Here is a 24,054-nt window from a genome sequence, read left to right as displayed (position 1 = left end):
TACCCCATAAATCTGCTCTGGGCAGCTGGGCGACCAGGCAGAGCAGATTTGGAGGACCACAAAACCTGTAGGGGAAAGAAGATGAAGGGAAACTCCTGTCACACAAGCAGACGTCTGCTTCCTTGGTGTTGGAATTTTGCCATAATTTTTAAGAAGCTTTTTTTTGTAAAATGGCAAAGCTTTCTCATAGGCAGTGCTAAATTGGACCTCAGATGAGGTTAGATAGTCTGCTAGGAGAAGCTTGTGCCACGTTGTAATAACAACGTTCTAAAAAGGTAACTGTTCAAGGTAACTTTTCTTTCTGTCTAACTTTTCTTTCTAACTTTTCTTTCTATCTGGCGCCCTCCCCCCCCCCCCACACACCCAGAAGAGCAATGTGGGAACAGAGTGGGGCTTGTTGACGGTCCGTTGCAAAGTCAGAGGGGGTGGAACACTTTCCAGACTTCAAAGTGATTCTTCCGTAAAGCTAGTTGCTGACCAGAGTATGAAAGAAAACAAAGGAGAGACCTTTGTGAGCCCATCCCTGTTCCCCGTTTCTTCCCCATACATTGATTTTTGCTTTTCATTAAAGAGGAAGCAAAATGCCTTAATTCAAATGAAACAGACCGTCTTTATACGACAAGTACATTAGGACATTGCCTTGTTACAGCGATGGCTCCGTTTAATTAGCATCAATTGTATTGAGTTTCCATCCTAAGGGAAATTGTCTGGAAAATCAAACAGACCATTACATTGCTGGAGGAGATGATGTGGAAAAAGTCAAAGGAGAAAGGGTATGGGCGGGTAACTTAGTGATGGTTTAACTTCTGTATAGCTTTTTTGCTTGAAATAGCAGTGCCAAAAAATACACAGCTGGTGCCAGAGTGCCTCATGGACTTTGCACTAAAATCTCCTCTGTGTGTGTGTGTGTGTGTGTGTGTGTGTGTGTGTTTTAAAAAAGGGACTCTTGTTGCAACAGAATGGAGTTTTGCCAATGCATAGTGAAACTGAATACACTCTGTGCTCAGCCACAGCAGCATCACTCAGGTGCTTTGATTTAGAGCAACTTGTAGACTGGCTTGTGAAGTGGTGTGCATTGTGGCTATGGGTGTCCCCGGTTCAAATCTCTCCTCTTCCGTGATTTTCTATAGGTGGCTGTAAGCAATCGGCTCTTTCTCTCCTCCCACTCCTGTCTTAATGCCTGTGGTATAGGGCTGGCAAGACTGTTTTGGTTAGGATTGCTGAAATAATGTATACGAGATGCTTTTGAGCGCTCATCTGAACACATGCAGCTGCCTTATGCGGAGTCAAATCATCTCGTTTAGTGGTGGGGAACCCGCAGTTGTAGTCCCTGACCATCGGTCCTACTGAGTGACGGGAACTGGCGTTCAACAACACCCCAAGGGTAATAGGTTCATTACCACTTCCATCACTGCAGTTCAGCTAGAAGGGGCACCAATAGAAAAGCACCAAAGGATGCACCGGCCACCCAAAACAAATACATATTCAAAAAGCTTCTGAAGGTCTGGAGCATGGTCGCTTTCCAGAGGTCAGCTGGCAACAAATTTCAGAGTCGTGGGGCTACCACAGAGAGGGCCCTGTGACGTATTTCACTGGCTGCAGTGGTATGCAAACCAAGAGGACCTCCATTCTTTTTTTTTTTTAAGTTTATTGAAGGTAAATTACAGATATAATGCAAAAGAATACTTCATACAATTAAAACAAAACTACAAAGCAATATCAATAAAAAATAATAATCAATTTTACGGTTTCTTGTCTCTTTTTCCTACTACCTTTACTGTGATTCCTAATTTCTAACATAAGGTAAACAAATAATACATCCTTTTTTTTTTACTCCCCCCACCAAACCATAATTTCTACAATATAACATATTCAACTTTAAGTCATTAAATCATGTTAATACCCCTGACTTCCGGTCGCTTATTGCCGTGCGACTCATTTAGTTGTTCTATGTACCGTCTTTTCTCTTCAGAATTCTGTTAGTTCTTTTGTACACACTTATACTGATCATACCCAATTAACTGAATCATTTTTCTATACCAATCAATTCAAGGCAGCCATAAAGATTTCGTCATTGTTATAATATTCTTGTAAATATTTCCTAAATTTTCCCCATTTTTCCAGAAATTTTTGTTTCGAATTTCCCCTTAACTTATCTGTTAATTGAGCCATATCAAGAAATTCTAGTAGCTTCGATCTCCATTCTCCAATGGATGGAATTTTGTCCCCTTTCCAGTTGGCTGCTATCAGAGGACCTCCATTCTTAATCATTGCGTGTGGGCAGGTGGATACAGGTGTAAGTTGTCCTTCAGATAACTCTGACTCAGATCACCCAAGGCTTTGAAGGTGAAAACCAGTTAATGTAAATAGCTGGAGAAAAAATAATCCATTCGTAAGGGAGGCGCCACCAACGGCTTTCTGTCGTAAAACCGACGTTAGAGATGTTAACTGCCGCCTCTTTTAAAGTGTCTTGGGAAAGAGCATCTGATAACAATTGAAAGGGAAAGCTGTGTATTGTTTGATAAGGTTCTCCCTGAACACTTTGAGGTATTGCATCTTTTTTTAAGAGCAACAGCGCACAACCCCTTTATCGTACGCCTTGGCTTAATATATTATTACACAGACATTTATCAGTCAGAGTATCTAGCTTTGAGCTTGAAAGCCGCCTCAACAACAACATATATTTAACTCTGCTTGGGTGAGACTGTGTTTACTGAGCACAAGATCCTTGGCAGGCTACCAGGTCCCAAAGGTTTAAAAAGTCTTCAGAGGAGGGTGGAACAAAAAAAAGTTGGGGTTCCGAGTTGACAGCATCTGTCAAAGGCATCTGCCACGGAGCTCAACTTCAAAGGTGTTAAAAATAGGAAACACCAAGAAAAGCACCAAATGAGGCCCAAATGACACGGTTGCTGTGCTGGAATCTGTGGACACACTAGGCGTTAATCGGTGTGGGCAGGTTGTTGTTGCTGTCGTTCTTCTATTTCTACTGCACTGCTAATGGGGAAGCAGTGGGATTTCGGAATGCTTTTGAAAAGTCACTTGCGTCTAGCAAGACCTGATTGTGCAGATTCTTGTGCCCTCCCAAACTCCTCTCGACGGCAAGAAGAAATCCGAGGAGCTCAAGGAATGCGAGATTAAGCAAATACAGCAAGCGCTGCCCTCAACATTACTTTGTGGGAAAAAGTGGCAGTCAAGCAGCCTTGCCTGCAAGTAGGGCTTTGGTGGTAACAAGCAGAGAGGGCAATTGGCTATGGCACAAGGTTGTAGACACAGCACAGCACAGCAGGCTCTGGAAGACAGCATTCTGAGTAGATCACACACAGAGGTTTGTTTATTACATTTAAAGCTTGTTTTTTCCTCCAAGGAAGTCAAAGTAGCACACATGCCTCTTGCGTTTTTTCCTTCAAAACAACCCTGTGAGGTAGGTTAGGCACAGAGATAGTAACTGGCCCAAGGTTATCCAGCGAGTTTCAGGGTTGAGTGGGGATCAGTCTGACATCCTCGCCGCTCTACCATTCTGTCATTTGCTTGTGCGTAGCGGTTTGATGTTGTGCCGGCAAAGCAACTGGCCAAATAAGTCTACCCAAGTTGCTAGTCCACAGGAATATTTTTACCAACCTGCGCTCTCCCAATATAACTGCATTTATAATAATAATAATAATAATAATAATAATAATAATAATAATAATAATAATTTATTATTTATACCCCACCCATCTGGCTGGGTCTCCCCAGCCACTCTGGGCGGTTTCCAACAGAAAAGTAGAACACAGTAATCTATTAAACTTTAAAAGCCTCCCTGAACAGGGCTGTCTTCAGATGTCTTCTAAAAGTCTGGTAGTTGTTTTCCTTTTTGACATCTGTTGGGAGGGCGTTCCACAGGGCAGGCGTCACCACCAAGAAGGCCCTCTGCCTAGTTCCCTGCAACTTGGCTTCTCGCAACGAGGGAACCGCCAGAAGGCCCTCGGTGCTGGACCTCAGTGTCCAGGCAGAATGATGGAGGTGGAGACGCTCCTTCAGGTATACTGGACCAAGGCCATTTAGGGCTTTAAAGGTCAGCACCAACACTTTGAATTGTGCTCGGAAACGTACTGGGAGCCAATGTAGATCTTTCAAGACCGGTGTTATGTGGTCTCGGCGGCCGCTCCCAGTCACCAGTCTAGCTGCCGCATTCTGGATTAGTTGTAGTTTCCTAGTCACCTTCAAAGGTAGCCCCACGTAGAGCGCATTGCAGTAGTCCAAGTGGGAGATAACTAGAGCATGCACCACTCTGGCTAGGCAGTCTGCAGGCAGGTAGGGTCTCAGCCTGCGTACCAGATGGAGCTGATAGACAGCTGCCCTGGACACAGAATTGACCTGCGCCTCCATGGACAGCTGTGAGTACAAAATGACTCCCAGGCTGCGCACCTGGTCCTTCATGGGCACAGTTACCCCATTCAGAACCAGGGAATCCTCCACACCTGCCCGCCTCCTGTCCCCCACGAACAGTACTTCTGTCTTGTCAGGATTCAACCTCAATCTGTTAGCCGCCATCCATCCTCCAACCACCTCCAGGCACTCACATTTAGCCATTAGGGTGTAAAAGAGAGAGCATGTGCTACTGCAGTGCTTTGTTCATTTCCTCCATCCAATCACTGCTTTTGTGTAATCCCCCAGTGACAAACTTCCAATCCCTTTTCAGAGCAATGCATTATTCTCAGGTGTAGATTGCGCCAGTGTTTATAAATTCAAAGAAAAAAAGCAATATTCCAGGGCTTCTCTTTTTTTTAGCCAGAACTCACCAGAACTCAATTCCGGCACCTCTCAGGTGGGCGCCATTGCCATTATAAGAGAACAAGGGAGGCGTTCATGGTGAGTTCTGGCACCTCTTTTTCTATAAAAAAAATAGCACTGCAAGAATCTGTCTATTTAGATAAAACCTTCTCTATGACAGGGTGTTTTTCTATATGCACAGAGTGCTTTCTCCACCAAGACAGCATTCTTGTACATGCACAAACCCTGCATCCTATTGCCTGAAGTGATGAAGCCCAGGAAAAAGGCTTTACCTCTTGATTCTACCGACTGACCTAAGGGACTCCAATGTTTTCCTTCCTGCTCTGTGTGAGAGAGTGACGAGGCAAGGATTCCATCTGGCTTCCTTAACCCTAATGGATTTCATACTTCTTTACAGCTGGATAGGCTGGAGGCAGCTGTCTAGCTTAAGGCCGACTACAACACCATTTGGTTACTGTATCTCCCAAAGGTGCCAAGTTAGGCACCCTAAGGTGGGATTGGGTAGGGAGTACCGTCAGTGCATACATATAGCATTATGGACATGAGCAAGCAATGTAAGGTGCCGGAGTCACAGTCTTGCTAAGTTCCACCATAGCAAACAGATACAATTGTTATAGAAACGCTCACACAGTGATGAAAGGCGATCTTTATTTCACTTAGCTAAGACTTTCCATTCTCTCCGCAGCTCTCAAAATGTCTTAAGTTCATAGCGCTTCTGTAGCATGCTAGAATGGATAATAAGGTATTGTTCCTTTGTAGCATTATTTGCATTAGGGCTTTCCCCCCACTTTTTATTAGAGGAGAGAGTGCAAACCTAGATTATGTTCCAGTATATTATTGGTTTCTTCTGTCCTGATCTCTGGAGTTTACAGAGCACATAGAAAAAATTATTATTATTATTATTATTATTATTAAAAATAGTTTTCTCCTGTCAGAGAGAATTGGCTAAATTGCTTTGTGGGGGTTTTCCATCCATAACTTGTCTGACAAAATACTGCTGTGTGTGTGTGTGTGTGTGTGTGTGTGTGTGTGTGTGTGTGTGTTGTCTCATGTGCTTTTTTAAAAAATTGGAGAACAAACATATTGGGGTTGTATCTAAAGTAGTGCTAGGTGAATGTTGCAAAAGGATTTCTGCTTGCACAATGGAATGTTCTTTCCCTCATAGAGCTGGCCACTGTGGGAACAGAATGCTGGGCTAGATGTCTTGCTCATCTTATGTTCTCAACCTCTGTTCCTTGAAGACCTGCCTAATGATGGGTACAGCTGGATATGGTGTCCTCGGCAGGCAAGAAGGCCAACTTGGGACTCAGACCCATGACCCTGTAATTAAGAGCCTCATGCTGTACTGACTGAGCTATCCCAGACAGGCCTGCCAGAAAGACAATAGTGACGACACTTTGTCCAATATGTAAAGATGGGTGTTGCCACACTAAAGACCTGATTCTGACATTGCATGGATTAGACCTCCTGAGAAGACCATACCTGCCATTCTCACGGGCAGCCCCACATAGAGCACAATGCAGCAATCCAATCTGGTTACAGTGCATGGGCAACAGCAGTCGGGCTGCCTCGGTTAAGAAACAGCTGCAGCTCGCATATCAGCCAAAGCTGGAGCACCCCCCCAGACTAGGAACCTGCTTTTTCAGGGAGAGTGCAACCCCGTCCAAAACAGGCAATTGATCAATTATCCAGACTTGGGAACCACTCACCCAGAATACCTCCGGCTTACCAGTATTCAGAGTCAGTTTGTTGGTCCTCATCCAGCCCACCAGCAAGTTCAGGCACTGCTCCAGGGCTTGCATAGCCTCTCTAATTTGGATATTACGGAGAAATAGAGCTGGCCATCCATCCGTTTGCCCCAGATCTCTTAATGACTAGGAGCTCTCCTTGGTCCTGCAAGAACTGACCTTCCCTTGCCACGTCACCCCATGGGCTCCTTTGCGAGGCCAGAGCAGAACACCCAGTGTGAAAAGTTTGGTCTCTTGCCCTTCACTATAATTTCAAGGGGGAGAAATGCCTTCAAGTCGACTAGAAATATATTTGTGCCAATAATAAGAATTGCAAATTGCTAACATGAGACATTCCTATAAGCTGCAGTGGATGCATCTGTGTAATGTTCATTTTGTTAATATTGAGCATGACAGAGCTTAAGCTGAGTGCACTTTTAATCCCATTGGTTTCAGTATGAGAGAGTTAAGAACATGTTCAATTCGCCTGCTGAAATCAATTAAACTTAAACATATCTAAAGTTGGCAGGATCATAACAATTGTTCTGAACAACAACCAAAAAGCAACAATTTGAATTCTTTATACAGCCCATATTAATTTCAGTCAATATCAGGGCTGGCTAAGATATGACCCTCCAGATGTTTCTGAACTATAGTTCTGACCACTGGCCATGGTTGGGGTTGGTGGAAAGTGCCGTTCAACAACATCTGGAAGGCCACAGGTTAGCAACCCCTGGCCTAGATATACAATCCAGTGCTGCAAAGCAACCAAGTCAGAAACTTAATTGGAAAATATAATGGCCAATGTAGGAAAATATAAACAGAAGTCATCCATACCTACAAGGCAAAGCTCCTGCATTAGAGGCAGAAAAATGAAACCCCAATTCAGGCGGTCATGCTTAAATCCCATCCATTTCAAGGGAACTTAAAAGTTCAACACAACTTTAGTTGTCCCGCTGATTTAAATGGGACTTGGACTAACTTGCTCTGGATTGGGACCACCATTCCCTATTATTATTATTATTTTGTGCAGCTTTAGTATTTTAGGAAGGAGGCCTGCAGCCAGGGTTGCTTTTGTTACTGTTAACGGGGAAGCTCTCCTGAAACCAGTTAACGCACCTCCAGCACCAAGGACATCAGAAATAAATGCGGCGTTCAGCAGTTCTGTGTATCGTTTCAGACCATTACCTTCTAATAGCGTTGAACATGCAGTTTCAACTGGTTCTATTCAGTGCCATCCTGAGTGCCGGTGGGGGAGAGGAGAGGAAGCTGCGATACGATCTCCAGTATTTAGAAAGAACACAGTGTGGCTGATAATTACCTAAGCAATAATATCTGATAGCATGAGAGAGAGGTCTGAATGTTCTTTGTTTCATCAATAACGGAGGTTGCATTCCTTTGGATATCTGCTTTGGAAATATCCAAGCTGTCAGGCCTCTTTTTTTGGCTAGAGAAATTGGAGGTGGCGGCGGGGAGAGAGAGAGTTGAGTTTAAACTGCCTAGGCATGGCTGTAAGTGCACACATTAGTCACAGTCCTGCAATCTGCCTCCCTACCTGCAATACACATGGAGGGCAGGATGCAGAGCAGCTGTAGATAATAGGGTGGGGACCCTCTCAGCCAGTCCCTAACTCCCTGCCCTCTTAACTTGCATCCAGTTTAGGAGGTGGCCCTGTCTGTCAGCTTCCTTCTCTTTAGTTGGAGGAGGAGATTTGCAGAATTCAGCAGGGAGGGAGATGGGGGGGGGGATGACTCTTGCCTGTCATTGGTTCTCTCCCTTCCACCCTGTCAGTCCCAATGGGGACCAGTCATCACTGAGCCAAAGTACGTGTGGGACTCCATGAGGTGATGCGCAGGGGGACCTTGGCTTCAAAGGACTGCATTGCCACGTGCATAACCAAGAAGGAACAGTCTGGCTACTGACTTGCAGTATTTCTATACCACCCAGTAGCAAAGCTTCCCTAGGTGGTTTAGAAGTTAATAATAATAATAATAATAATAATAATAGCCATAAGATACAAAAAATTAACTTGTAAACATGACATCTAAAACAGAATTAAACCAGCCACGGAATTAAAAAAAATCCCAACAGAGAATGACATCAGTACAAAGCATTTGAAAAACACTGAAAGGTTTTTTTTTACGATGGAAAGGTCTGGGGAAATGAAATGTTATTCACCTTGTGCTGAAAAAAAAGCATTGAAGGAGCAACCACAGACATGGCTCTCCCTCTAGTAGCCACCCTCTGAAGCTTATTTTCTAAGAGTTCTCAGAGGCTAAAATCCTCTGAGGAGACACTCTGGATCCTTCTTTCCATATGTGTAATGTGAATTCTGACCTCAGAGTTAAAGTGACCCTTGCAGCCTATTTGTCTGAATTGCAAGTGGGCGTTGGGATCAGCAATGCCCCCATTTTAAAGTCCTTAAATTCCATGAATTCCTGTATCTCTCTGGTTCCTCTCTACTACCTATGCCCGTGTTCCTTGGTTCTCCTGACAATGGTGATGACATGAATGGATAAACGTAGCATTCCGAGTGTAGTCTTGCTGGTGCCAGACCAATGTTCTTTGGCCTGTATTCAATACCTGTATTTATGTAATGAGGAATTCCATTTATTAGCTACCTAATAAAGGTCCTAAGGGACGCAGGTGGTGCTGTGGTCTAAACCACTGAGCCTTGGGCTTACCAATCAAAAGGTCGGTGATTTGAATCCCCGCAACAGGGTGAGCTCCCGTTGCTCGGTCCCAGCTCCTGCCAACCTAACAGTTCGAAAGCACGCCCAAAAGTGCAAGTACATTAATAGGTACCGCTCCGGCGGGAAGGTAAACGGCATTTTCGTGCACTGCTCTGGTATCAGTGTTCCATTGCGCTAGAAGAAACTTAGTCATGCTGGCCACATGACCTGGAAACTGTCTGCAGAGCAGACAAACGCCAGCTCCCTCGGCCTGTAAAGCAAGATGCAACGCCACAATCCCAGAGTAGTTTGCGACTGGACTTAACTGTCAGGGGTCCCTTTACCTTTACCTTACTTCTGCTAAAACGTTCACAGTTGGAGCATTAACACTCCGGGAGAAAAAGTAACACTGGTTGCTGTTAGCACCGCCCATTGTAGCTTTAGCAATGGATGTGCCCCCCCCCCTTTATGTATGTACCGTGTTTCCCCTATTTTAAGACGTAGTCATTTTATAAGACGTAGCAGGATTTTTACACTTTTGCGGAATTAAGCCATACCCCGAAAATAAGCCATACCCCGAGACAGCGGAACCCAGCATGCCGGCCGTGGCAGGAAAAGGAGGGCTGCTGGGTTGGTGCCCGGAACTGGCTACTGCTGCTGCTGCAGCAGCGCCGCTTAGAATGAGACCGCCGAGCGCCCCAGCAGCGGGACCGACAAAGCGCCCAGCAACACAGCACGGAGCGCCCCAAGCCACAGCAGCGGGAAGTAAAGGGCAGAGCCGGGCAAAAGAGCTCGACACTTGCGTGTTGGTTTGCCCTGGTTCCCACAGACCCCTTCCCGTCAGGAAAATGGCAGCGGCAACCGTGGCAGTGGCGGCGTTAACGGCGCCAGGAGGCGGAGGCGGGTGCAGTCCGAGGCAAGGCGCTGCTCCGCTCTCCGCCTGGCTCAGCTCATTTTTGCGGGCGGCTTGTGTGAGTGGATTTCTAGTGTCTGGGTCGGTGCGCCTGAAAGGGAAGGAGGAGCCAAGGAGGGAGAAAGCAGGGCGGGAGGCGGGAGGCCCGCGGCCCTTCCGCGCCACCAGGGTGACAGGCGGCAGGAGCGCCGCCGGCCCCTTCTGCGCCACCGGGGCGACAGGCGGGAGCGGGAGCGCTGCTGGCCCCTTCTGCGCCGCCGGACCGCACGGCGAGGAGGCCTGCCGCCCCAGCGCCCGGAACCGGCGGCTGCAGAGCAGAGCGGTCCGCAGCGCTGAGCCCTCAGAGCGCCCAGCAGCACTGGGCGGAGCGCCGAGCCAGCGGCCTGGCCTCTTCCTGCCTGCCACCCCACCACCCGGAACCGGCAAGGAGGAGGGGAAAGGGGCACCTGGGAAGGAGTCGGGAGGGCCCTTGCTGCACGAGCCATGGGCACGCGGCTCCTTCCAAGCACAGTGAACGCCGCGCCTAGCTTTGAGCAAGAGGCATGAAATGGACGCAGCGACGAGGGTGATGGCTGCGCGCGCGTCACGTCTCCTGGCGGCCGTGGGGGCTCTCGGTGCTGCCTTGCCCGGGCCCCGCATTCCCCGGAGGCCTTCCCCCTCGGCCGGCCTCACGCGGTGGGTGGAAGGCGCGCGGGTGGCCTGTCTAAGGCCGGGCGGGATCCCTCAGCCCTGCTCATCTTTATGCATTTATTTCGCAAAACACCCCCCCCCCAATAAAGCAGCAGGAACTTTGGAGCAGTTGGCGGGGGGGGGGGGATGGGAGAAAGATTTAAAAAACCAAGACAAAGGCATCACCTCTTCCTGGCCCAGCCAAGGAGGCCTGCCGCCCCACTGCCCGGAACCATAGGTACCATAAAAATATAATAAAAATAAGACATCCCCTGAAAATAAGACACCGTGTGTTTTTTTGAGGAAAAAAAGTTATAAGACGGTGTCTTAAAAAAGGGGAAACACGGTAAGCATTCATGTAAAGTTCCTAGTGGCATAGGGTTATGGCATCTTTCTTGAGCAATAGTGAAAACAAGCAATACAATTCACTTAGGAAAGGCAGCACACACACACCCTTTAAAACATTGCTCCAGATAAGCCTTCTTTAAAGACTGAAGGATTCCAGATTGCAATTTCAGATATGTGCTTGAGGAACCTGAAGACTGTTCCTGGGAAAGTGTGTGTTTAATTGAGCTCCTTCAGTCTTTCCATCATTCTGTTTTGATTTTTGGATCTGGCATCCTCCACTTATTTATTTTCCACACCATCTTTTTTTATTTAAAAAAACACCTTTGTTTTGCAGGGCTATAACTCAGTGGTGCAGCTGATAAGGCCCCAGGTTTAATCAATCACCAGTCAGAAAAGCCCATGCTAGGCTTGATGGACCAGTGGTCTTACTCACTATAAAGCAGCTGCTTGCATTCATATACCTGTATATGCTTGGAAAATATTTAATAGGGCCAGTTCTGGAGTTGCTTCTAATACATGTTTGGTTATGTGCATTTTTCAAACAGAACTTCCCCTTTCTGTTGGCGAATTATATTTTAGAGTTAACTTTTATACAGAGCTCTTTTGTCCTTATCGTTAAGATATGTCTTTCCCAAAGGCCGTCTACTTGGCTTTTCTTGCATCTTAACATAAAGAATATATAGGGTCTTGTGGCACAGCCTCCCACCATGCTGGTGCAAATATTTGGGGCAACCACCCTACCAAAACAGCACAGTCAAAGAGGGCCAGTGCCAAGCACTTGAATCAACTGTTCATCTGAGCAGTCTACTTGCACATAATTTCTGTGATTCTGACAACTCTCATCCACCCGAGGAGGTTTCTAGCAAACAGGCGGCACCAGGCCTAAAATGGGAAATCACAAGCCTCAGGAAGTGCTTAAAACAGGCCTGCAAATAGGCACTTACCTGTGCCAAGTATGAATTTCTCCTTAGGCAACCAAATGTTAATCCAGAGTCTTTTCTTTAAATCATTCATGCAGCTTTTCTACAGCAGAAAGCTTTTAAAAATACAAGAAATCCATTTCACATATTCTATCCAGTTCTCTTATGATCATTTAGTATCTCACCATGAATCAGTCTGTTAATACTTTTACCTTCATACTTGCAGAAGCTGCCATTGAATTATTTTCCACAGCTGAGATACTTCCCCCATAATCACGAAAAGCAGCTTTCTGGTTTTAACTCCTCTTCTTGGAATTTGGAAGCTTGAAGGAGCTATAGGAGGAAGCAGGCTGAAAAATGCTGGAGGGGGAAGTTTATTCCCAGGCTCCCTGCTCCAAGACGTGTTGTGGTTACTCTGGTTTGGCCCCATTAATTGAAAGTGGCTTCCGGATCTGAGCTTAGCAAGCATTGCCAAATTAAGAAGGCATTGAGAATAGAGAGAACCACCTTCCACTGCAAAGCCCAGCTGCGAACAGTCCTTTGGAGTAAAATGTGAATTGCCGCCCAAGCCTAAGCATGTTTGCTTGGAAGTAAGTCTTGCTGAGTTCAGTGGAGCTCATTTCTGAGTAAACGTGATTAGAATTGCAATGTTATCTCTATGCATGTTTATTCTGAAATAAGCCCTGCTGTGTTGAACAGGGCTTATTCCACTGTAAACCAAAGGCTGTACTTACCTTGGACAAGCCTCGTTGAACACAGCTGGACCTGTCTTTCAAGTCAGCATATTTAGGATTGAGCCGCCTATGTCAGTTTGGGTAGAAAGGGGTGTGTGCTTTACATTCAGGCTGTAAAGGAAAGTAGGGGGATAATTTCTTATTTGAAGTTACCTCAAAGCAGAAGTGCTAGATGTCTCTCTCCTCACCAGTCCCAGAGCAACTGTTCTTTTGCCAAAAACTTGTAAGGGTGTGAAATTAAAGGATTTGTTTTAATTTGTAAGGGGCTGTATTTAATTTTAAAAACCTATATGTGCAGGCAGACAGGCTGTTTGAAATTGTGGATTGGTAATTGTTGCGGGCTTGCTCGCAAGGCTGGACCAGAAATAATTGCTGTGCAATCTTCTTGAGAAGCCAGGTGGATGTAACAGCCACCCGTTCCACCTGAGGCTGCGGAAGAAAACGCAGCTGATCCTGGGATCTGTGGTTTGTTAAGGGTGCTTACCTCACAGAGCTACAGTTCCCAGCACCCTTTACAAGCTGTATTTCTTAGGATTCTCCATGAATGTTAAAATGGTGTAGCAACCTAAGTCACTTCGGGAGCTGCCTTAGCTGAAAAGTAACTTGCAAATGCATAGAATGCATTATTGCGGCTAGACCCCAAAACCTTGTGACTGTTTTGACAGTGAAGGTACAGCAGAGGAAATGCTCCAGGAGGTCAGATTGTCTCCATGCACTTCAGGTACAAGTGGAAAGGCAGCTGAAACAAAAGAGTAAGCAAAAGAAAACAGAACAGTGAAAGTGAAGGAAATTAAGAAAACACTGAGCAGAGTAGAAGGAAGAAAGGAGGGGGGTCACTGTCATATAGTGAGCCAAGGACAGGAAAGTGGGGTTCACAGAATGGGAAGCACCTATGATCAGAAGGGTCCCTAACTCCCTAGAGATTTAGGGACCCACAATATGGGCCATGAAGTTAGTAAGGGAATGTGCTGGAGTCCTGATAGGATAATTTCGGCACCCCTTGTAAACGCCTCCAAGGAGGAAGAGAGGTGGCAAGTAAAACAAAAGGAGTCTCATCAGTCCGACAGCTTCCCAATGCTCTCTTCTGTCCTCAAAGTTCCCTGCCTGAGAAGAAAAGTAAAGTACCATAACAGTTCAGAGTCATCCAGTGGTGAAACCAGAGTTCCAAGCCAGAACATTTCTTCTTTAAATCCTTGCTTGCTTGTTCAATAACTAAATCAGGCACCAGCATTTATCCTGCCAGGCTGTTTTTTCCATGCATGCCCACCTGCCCTACACCTCGTGTCAGGTGAGGGGCAGGTAAAGATGGGGCTTTGTTGAAAGGGGCTTTGCAGGCACAATCAGCTGGCTGAAGTGCTGTGCTCAGCAAACCTAAAACCTCTGGGGCACTGATTTCCAAGCACCCAACAAACAGCTGATTGTCAGGCTCTTGGGAAGCACAGCACAAGGGGCTGTGCAAACTTCCTTTGGAAAGGAAAAAAAAGTTCTGTGTTTTAAATGGTGCGCTCCTCTCTCAGAAGGAAGCATGTTGTATTCAGAGAACTTCCCCAAGGACTTTGAATACAAGCTGCTTTCCCTGCAGAGGGACAAATGCTCCAGTTTTAGAAACATTTTCAGCTGATAGTCCATTATAAGGGAGCCTCTTTGAATGCACACTAAATCCATATCTTCCAGGGTGGTTGCTCTAGCAGACAATCAGCAACTGCAGCAACCTCCTTTGAACTTTGCCTCTTGTCAGTCACCTGATGTCATGACAACCCTGTGACCAACAAGTGGGTGGCTCCTCCCACCCGTCAGTTGGTCTGCAGTGGGTGAGGGAGATAAGAATCCAGCTGCCCATTCCTAGTGTAGTTGATCCTGAGCTAAATGGACCAATGATCTGGCTCAGTGTAAGGCAGCTCCTTAGGTTCTTGTGCTCCACCTTGGTTAGGTATGGGGAATACATCTACTAATGGTCCACTCCTTAATTGTAACCGGCTCAGGGAGACGCTGCAGTGGTGTTTGCATGGCCCATTAAGTAGCTTAAGAGAAGAACGAAAGTTGGGAAGCAGGCACATGGAATCGTGGACCATCAAAGAGCATGAAAGACTCCGTGTAGCACTGAGCAGTAAAGAGGTCCTGTGGTGGTCTCTTGGTTTCCAGCGTGCAAATACTCTTTCGAAGCTTTAGGATTCGTGTAGCAGCGGATCGCTTCCTCAGTTTTGCCACATCTATCCCCACACCACAATGCCTGCCCCAAAACTTCGGAGTAATATGGGGCCATTGGATATCCACATGGCTATAATGTACCCCACAGAAGAGCACAAAACGGGTGGCTATGTAACAGGGCAGCTCTCCTGTGACTCTAGCAAAACCGGTAAGTAAGACTGTGCCTACCTGCCTGCCTGCCTGCCTGCCTGCCTGCCCGCGCCATTTCCTTGTAAGTGTAAAGGTAGAATGGGGTGTATCAAGAAGTAATTGCTCATGCAATCACTTTATGTAGCCTAGGTTAATGATGATGATGATGATGATGATGATGATGAAACAACACTTTCATTATTTATATGCTGCCCATCTGACTGGGTTGCCCCAGCCACTCTGGGTGGCTTCCAAGAATTATAAAACCACAGTAAAACATCAAAGAATAAAAACTTGCCTTCATTTCTTTATATGTCTCCAGTGTAAGGATGCCACAGCACAAGCCTTTTATCAGTCTTGGCCGTCAATCATTTTGCCTTCATGAATCTTAAAATTGGGGGGGGGTTTCCCTCTATTTTTGTGATTCCAAGGCATCCTTGCATCACACATCTGGAAAAAACCAGTTAATTCTGCAGTCTAAACCTACTCCACCTCCATGCCCCACCTAGCAAAGGGTGTATGGAGAGAACAAGTAGCAAATGAGGTGAGGCTTCCTTATCTCTACAGTCACCCCTTGTCATTATAAATCAGTTGCAACCACCTCTGTGCTGCTTGCATTCCAACTAGGCAATGGAAGCAACTCATCTTCTCTCTCACCCTGCTCTAGAAAGCTGCCAGGGCTCTCAAAAGCTTCTCAGTGGCTGCAGCAGAGGCAGTTTGGGAAGAGGTCTGGCTAGCTGGAGCTAACCCTCTTGTTATTTGCTCACATCAAAAGTTCAGTATAGCCAAGTTGCAGGATTTGAGCTCAAGAGCACTCTCCCCTGCTGTTAATTAATTAAACAGGCACACATACACGTATAGTGGGTTGCCTAAGGCTTCCTAGAAACACTTGGCTGGAACTCCGTAAAGGGACTACTCATGTATAAGCCCCATTAGAACTGTGTGTGAATAACATGGCAGGATTACACCTTAAGTGTCCAAGCAGGGATTTCAAACACATACAAATTTAACATCATAGCTGTTTTGCCATGCCAACTGTTCTATGTGGGAAAGGCACTTATAATTGCTCTTTGTTTTGTAAGGCACTGGCAAATAAGGGAGGACAAAGATGCTGTTAGGTGCCTTCGCGAATCACTGCCAAAGTTCAGGCAGTTATTTGGCCACAAATCAGAGCTTTGGCACGGAACATGGAAATACAGTGTGTTACACTACCACTGCTGGAACTTACAAAGGCCAGTGTCTACGGCAGCTTTCCGCTCTGATAAGGTCCTTAAGCCTTTCTTCAGCAGAACGGCTGCATGCTCAAAATGTGTGGGTTTGCACCAAGAGTCTGGAGTCATTGTCCCCTTTTTGTTTCTTTTAGCTTGGGAGCATCCCGAGATCTCCAATGTGGAATTAAAATACACATAGGAGTTCATTTGTTTCAACAAGTGGCCTAAAAGTGGCTTTCTCCCTTCTGTGGCCAGTTTGGCTGACATTTAATCCATGCAAAGCTAGGTTTCTGCATTGGAAACTAGTAAATGTCATTTGAACAGATTTACAGATTCAGTAGACTGAGGCAGCTTTCATCTGCAAAGTGTCAAAGTTCAATGGATGCCAAGTCTGGGGGGAGGGGGATGAGAAATGGTTTCTGCTGTCTTCATACATTTTGCCTACATCAACTGGGTCTGTTTTCTCCTTTGCCCACAGGGAAGGGTGGGTGTGTTTATGTGTTGTGCATTTTGGTCCTGTTTGTGGGTTGGTAAAGGGACCCCTGACCATTAGGTCCAGTCGTGACCGACTCTGGGGTTGCAGCGCTCATCTCGCATTATTGGCCAAGGGAGCTGGCGTACAGCTTCCGGGTCATTTGGCCAGCATGACAAAGCCGCTTCTGGCGAACCAGAGCAGCACACGGAAATGTCGTTTACCTTCCCGCTGTAGCGGTACCTATTTATCTACTTGCACTTTGACGTGCTTTCGAACTGCTAGGTTGGCAGGAGCTGGGACCGAGCAATGGGAGTTCACCCCGTCGCGGGGATTCGAACTGCTGACCTTCTCATTGGCAAGCCCTAGGCTCTGTGGTTTAACCCACAGCGCCACCCGCGTCCCTTGTGGGTTGCTACTTGCAGTTAATTATTCTGGGAGTGTTTATACAGTGCAGTCCCTATGCATATTAATTCCGAAGGAAATCCCACTCTGTTCCATGGCGCATGCTCTCAAGTATTTAGGATTGCAACTTTCAATGTTACGTTCTGTGGTTAGCACTGCAGATTGCAAAGAACATAAGTATCACAGAAAACAGGAGTCCTGTGTCAGGCTCTTTCCATTGGTAGGGTCTAGTAGTTCAACTTGCTCTGTATCCTGATGCTATTTCAATCATTTCACCAGCAGCAGCCAATTAAAAGCACATTGAAATGATGGAAGGGCTCAGGGTAAGTTAAGCTAGCTGTGGAGTGAGGGAGAGTAGAAAAGTTCAATGCAGACCTGCAGCTTTTGTTACAACAGCCTGTTACTCTTTGTAATGTGAAGGTGGAAGGCAAGTGAAATCCCTGCAATGGAACAGAGAAAGAAAATAATATAGACAAAGCCCAGAGGAAATATTTTCAGCACAGGGAAATCTTCTGCTATGAGAGCACTGGATCGTAAAGGTTCTATGAAAGTACAATTACTGCCCAATTAAAGAAAACTTAATCAATTGATTCAACAAATTGAATAATGTGTAAATTTGCTCAGGCAGTTTGTTTTAAAGATTTAAATTTGTTTATCAGCTTGTTTTATGGGGGGGATACATGCTTGGTTTTGGAGGCACCATCTTAGGCTATATGTTCCCTTCTCTGTGAAAGTGAAAGGAGAGTACCTCTTCCAATGTGGACCTAGCCAATTTTAGGGGAGCAGACGCAGGTTTCGCTATCTGAACACAATGCGTTATCAGGAATTCATTTGTTAAGTAAGCATTCGCAGAATGAGTCAACAATTTCCATTAATTTCTGTGGTAAAAACTTTGACCCCAAAGTGATGAAGAAACTCAAGAAAACCATCTGAAACCTTGCAGAAAGGAGACAAGGAATGTCTAATGTCTTACTCCCCCTCTCCCCAATGATTTCTGGTGAAACGGCTGCACACACCAGCACAACACAAAAAAGTAAGACTTGTTTAAGGTTGCTTATTCGTTTACAGTACTGCAGGCAGATCTGGCTATTTGGATATCTGAATCTGCAGTGTGTATAGCGAAGTTTGGATACTAACTCCTCTTGTTTGGAGAAGTTTGTTTGGAGATTTTCATATAATAAACATTTGGATAGTGGGGCCTGTGTGTATATTAAAAATGTGTTGGGGGGGAAGTCTTTTCAGTTGATTTAAAACTGGGGCAGGGAACTTGTAGCCCCCCAGTTGTTGCTGACCTATAATTTCTAGCATCCCTGACTGTTCACCATGCTAGCTCAGTCTGATGGGAATTCGATACCAACAATATCTGGAAGGCCACGTGTTCTCCGCACTGAGTCAAAAGTTTTTTTGAACTGATTAATTAATTAAAGGTTACAGTCCTGATTAAAAGAACAGAGCTCTGGTCAACACATTCTCTTATTGGAGGTGAAAGAGGGGAGCAGGCCGGTCCCACACACCATGGTGGATTTCTGGCAAAACAATTGGCTGTTACAGCCTCTGCTTCTTCCATATTTTCTTTCCCTTGTGGGCTGGCAGTTGAAAGTGTGTGGATAATTAGTACTTGGGAGGCTGGATGTGACCAGTTGTTGACACCTCAAGAATACCGTCACACAGAGGTGGTCAAAATGCTGTGAACTAATCTCATGGAAAGTTGTATCTGGGTGAAATTGGAACATGGTAAGGGACACATTACAGTTCTGCTGACACAGAATTCGTGAGGTGATTCTCTCTCGAATTAAAACTGTTGAACAGTTAATAAGAACTATAGAACAACTATGTCAAAATTGGTATTGCAGATTTTGAGGTGCCTTTCTACCCTAATGGGGGAACCAGTTACTATTTATTTCAATGGGAGAACAAGCCAAGGGGGAGGGGAAGAAATTCTTAAAGCAGACTCCTGCAGTTTTTTTTCTTATTATTATTAGCTGTTCATCTCCATGATAGCCCACGAAAAGAGTTCTCCGAAGCCTAATTATAATAAATTTGTGGATGACTCATGCTGACCACATTCGCAATTCCTCTTCTCCCCACAGAAATCTTGGATAGTCCCACAGCACATTATTATTTTCCCTGATAATTTTCTCAGAACTGCAAGCTTCCTTGGCGCACGTTAAGGCACACATTTTGATTTAATATTTCTGTAGAACCCCATCTGATTTAGAAGTTTTAGTCAGCTAGCAGTAAAAGCAGGACAAAAAAAACCCATCAAATATCCAAAGCGCCGAACAGGACTACATGTGAGGGGAAATAGGGTACTAGCAGAAACGGCATCCCCATGTTTAGCTCTTTCTCTTCAATATAGTACAGTATGTGGTAACACACTTGCCATTTGTAATTATGCCATGATGCTGTTAACAGATTGTAGGCCTCAAGGCAGGGGGCCCCAGTTAGGCTACTCTTAGGACTTTTGAAGTAGTTGATTCTCATGTACTGTCCCATCTTTCACACAGACATGTTCGCATCATTCCTGTCCCCTCCAACAGTTCCCTCCCCCTAAGCTACTTTTCCATTGTAGGGAATTTTTTTGTCACTTTCCCACCCAGACCTGTAGCCAGGCTGGGGCAAATGGGTACCCAGCCACCTGTGAGCTGTGCTTCACCTCTGCTGTCTCCTCCACCCCATTTTTTTGGGGGGGGGAGGGAATTGTCTTTTTAATTTGTGACATGACAAACAATGACAGCCTCCATCTACAGCAGTGCTTCCCAAATTTGGGTACTCCAGCTGTTTTGGGACTACAACTCCCATCATCTCTAGCTAGAAAGACCAGTGGTCAGCAATGATGGGAATTGTAGTCCCAAAACAGCTGGAGAGCTCACGTTTGGGAAGCCTTGATCCAAAGCATGACAGTTTGTTTTAAAAACAGGAGGAATTTAAGAACTGGGCCCTCTGGAAAAAAAATCAGTGAATAAGGCAGGGTACATGTATAACAAAACCTCAGCTGGAAGAGCCCCCCAAAGTCAGCCCGGCAACCATGAAGGAAAAAAAATCAAATTACCCAGTAATTTCCACAGTTGGATTCCAATCACCTAGCCCTAGAAAGGACAGTAGCGACAAGAAGATTGGGTGCCCCCTGAGCATTTCAGCACCAGGTTGGTTTCCCCCTTTGTTACTGAAAGGTTTGTCACAAGGATAGGAGTGGAATTGGGATTGTTGCCTGAGTGAAGTAAGAGCAGGGTAGTAACAAAGGAAGGAATGGCCTAGTGACACACTTGCCCTGCGAATTTATTTGAGAATTTCTACATACCTGTGTGCAATGTGCATTCTCTCAGGCTGCACCCACACCGTATTTTTACAGCGCTATTGAATCCCTTTAACAATCATGACTCCCTTCCCCTGAAGAATCCTGGGAATTCTATAGTTAGTTAAGGGTGTGGAGAGTTTTTAGGAGACCCCTATTCCCCTCACATAACTACAATTCCCAAGTTCCATGGGAGGAGAGATGGACTGTTAAACTACTCTGGAAATTGTGGGAATCGGGGTCTCCCAACAACTCTTGGCCCCCTTAACAAACTACAGTTTCCCAGGATATTTTGGGGGGAACCACAACAGTTAAAAGTGGCTTAATAGTGCTTTGTATGATGCAGATGTGGACTCACTCTCAGGGGTCATAGGTGGGGAAGTTACACTTTTGGGTGAAGATTCGGTCCTCAGTATCTGTAGAAAAGTTTTGTCTTCGTTTGTACAATTTGTATCCTGCGCCTTTCTCTCTGAAGGCTACCCAGGGCAGTCAGCAGCACAAAACCCGAAATAAAACAACATCCAGTATGCAATAATTTAAATGCCCTAAACGCACCTATCCCCTGCCGAAAGCCTGGACAAATAGCAAAACGTAACCGTTTCCAGAAGGGTAGCTGTGTTAGCCTGTTGCAGCAAAAACAACATCAGCTGCATCTGATGAAGCAGGACTCTGGTTCATGAAAACTAAGCCATAATAAATGTGTTAGCCTTTAAGGTGCCACAAGGCATTTTGTTGTTGTAGAAAAAATGGATGTCAGATGGCTAGGATCAGAAAGGCCTCTTCCCAGGGAACTGCTGCGAATCAACTTCTAAGCCCTGTTTCGACTCAGTGGAAGCCATCTTCATTTATTCGTCACCATAGATTGCAGTTTACAGAATAATACGAGCAAATAGTAGATTCTCTGTACCTTAAAACCCCAAATTTTGACAGTGGAGAAGGCAATGATTTTGTTTTTTCCAATAATCATTTTTATTTTGTCTTGAACTGAAATTGCATTAGCCTTTCACTTTTGTTCTTTTATTGTCCTGTATGACTGATGGGATTTATCCTTGCACTCTCCATTAATGGTGGGGTTTTGAAATTTAATTTTCTGTATGGCATTTTTTCTTTTTTCTTTTTAGGTTTTGTGCAATGGCCCAGGAACTTGCGTTCCCATATGCGCATCTGCCCTCCTGGTCAGGATGCTGGGGATAAAAAATGTAACCATTGTATACGTCGAGAGCATCTGCCGCGTGGAAAACCTGTCTCTGTCCGGGAAGATCCTTTACCACTTTTCAGATTATTTCTTCGTCCAGTGGCCTGCGCTGAAAGAAAAGTATCCCAAGTCTATCTATCTTGGGCGAATCGTGTGACAAGAAAGGACAATCTCAATGTGTTTTAGTACCGACTCTGATTTTTTTTCCCAACTGGTCCTTCATAAATTTACACAAGTCGAGCCAGAATCGCATGGCTGGATGTCACAAGATTATGCTTCTCTTTCCAGTTGCTGTCAGGAACTCAACTCTACCTCTGTTGCATCACTTTGGTTTCCAGGACTGCCGCCCTTCATCCTCATCTCTTAAAAAAGCCCCTTTCTGATGAGTCAGGGAATAAGGTAAATGGAGTAATATGGCAGGGGGGAAAGAATATTAGTTTGTGGTGAAATTGCACAGCGGAGAGGATCACTAATATTTATGTGGTGTCCATCAAGGTGCACGGCACTGTACAAAACAGTAGGAAAAAAATAGACTCTCACAAACACCCCTGCTTACATTGGATATAAGCATTTATTTAAATTTTCTTTGTTTTTGTTTTCCTTTTTTACTTTATGTTACACACACAATTCATATACGTATAAAACATGAAACTGACGTATGATGTTGGCTTATCCCTAAGGTACCACCTAGGAATCATGGAAGTAGGGCTGGTCCCTCGCCATCATCTCATTCCCGATCACAAAATAATGTTTTATTCACCTGCTGTCACAAGTTTTTCTCCAGTCACTAAAGGCGAGGATGTTGGCTGGTGCTAGCCTATTGCAATGAGATCCCATTGAGATTTATATGGAGAATTCCAATTGGGAAGATACTGGCCTTGGTCAGATGTTAACATTCCACATTTCCTTCTGCCCTCTTCTCCACATGGAACAAGTCAGAATTGGAATGGGCTGTACTTATTTGCACACAGTTTCTCCCTGACCTGTTCACTCTACCCATTACCCGCCTTCTGGTGTAAGACTATGTGGTGTGTTGGGGTCCTGCGGTCTCTCCTCAAAGGCCATTCAGGGGCAGTGGCTTTTTAGAGCCATAGCTGCACCGAGTAGTTGCTTAAACATGCCCCTTAAATTATAAGAAACAAAATCTTGTTCTGGTACCATAGCCCTTGTTTCCTGTATGCAAGCAGCAAAAGCCCTAGTGAATATTTTGAGCGTAAAGGAAACAGTCGTATTAACTTGGCCTGAGGACAGTTTTCGTTCTGCAGCCTTTCCAAAAAAAAAAAAAAAACCCAACCCATAGCATTAAATCCAGTATCATTTTTCCTTTTGGCCTCTCAAAAGTTGGCCCTGTGTAAGCTTTCTAAAGCATTGTGTTTAATTGTTAAGATAAATAAAGAGGTAGCGGATGTCACAAACAGATGAACCACATGTGCACGAGGGAGACAGATTTTTCCAAGCTGAGCGTTAAATCTTTTAACAGTGTTGAATTACAGGGAGGAAACTGTCATTAGGAAGCAGTGAGACTCTTTAGCACACTTTGCAGCCCCATGTGTGGATAATGAGCATTAATGATGCCAAAAAAAGGTAAAATGTCACTTTCTCAGTGAACTTAAGTATATGTAGGTTTTGTATGTTTAAAAGTTCAAGACATGTTTAGTTAGCGCGTGAACCCATCCCCTCCCTTAAATGGGAAATGGCATTTAATATCAAACACTGTTAGCAAAATCCAGTCTCCCACCATATCTATTTTCTAAGTTTGTTGCAGCCTTTTTCACCCATCTGGCAAACCATAACTATATATGTTGTTCTGTATATAAAGCAATGTAAACACATCTGTCATCTGCCTATACTGAGTCACATCGATGAACAAATTTTGGCTGGAGAAACATATACATTGAAGAGAGTAACAGAAAATTGGAAAAGGTCCACATGATGCACAAACGAAACACAAGGAAGCCAAACAATAATGCTATACTTTACTGCAAGAGAGTGATAGTTTTTACTTTCTATAGTAACTGTGACTTTTGATCATTTTTTTCTAGAGGGATGTTAAAATATGGAGAGGGGTAGCTTTGATACGAAGAAGTGAAGGTGCCTGTGGGTTGCAAACTGTCCAGATGAGTACGGTTGTTGTTTGTTAATTTAAAATCCTGCTTCTCTAGAGAAGTATTCATCTTGATGCTGCCATGTTGATACATGGGTTGATAAGGGAAATAACCTTTATCAGAAGGTGCTTCTCAATTTGGTCAAAATATATGTTTCAATTAATATCCCGTGAAGCCTGGTTCACATTTTGGGAACTCTCTGTTTCTATTTCGGCAGAGGAACTGGCATCTACATGAAGCTACTGGGAGGCATCATCTGGTGATTTGGAGCATGGTGC

General features: G+C 45.0%; 1 protein-coding gene across 2 annotated transcripts in view; it reads left to right on the top strand.

Annotated features, from left to right (window-relative positions):
* The window catches only part of ALG14 (ALG14 UDP-N-acetylglucosaminyltransferase subunit), a 31,607-nt gene extending 8,629 nt beyond the window's left edge, over positions 1 to 22,978 (top strand). Inside the window, exon 4 of one of the 2 annotated variants that reach the window (XM_035123084.2) lies at positions 21,960 to 22,978. In XM_035123084.2, coding sequence (XP_034978975.1) covers positions 21,960 to 22,118 — 159 coding nt within the window. In that variant the 3' untranslated portion in view covers positions 22,119 to 22,978. Of the gene's footprint in view, positions 1 to 21,597 lie in introns of both variants that reach the window. The other variant, XM_035123083.2, reaches the window with a different exon arrangement.
* Positions 22,979 to 24,054: the final 1,076 nt, after the last annotated feature.

This window comes from Zootoca vivipara, chromosome 7, assembly GCF_963506605.1.
Source record: "Zootoca vivipara chromosome 7, rZooViv1.1, whole genome shotgun sequence".
Classification (NCBI taxonomy): Eukaryota; Metazoa; Chordata; class Lepidosauria; order Squamata; family Lacertidae; genus Zootoca; species Zootoca vivipara.
This window is presented reverse-complemented; position numbering and strand designations above follow the sequence as displayed.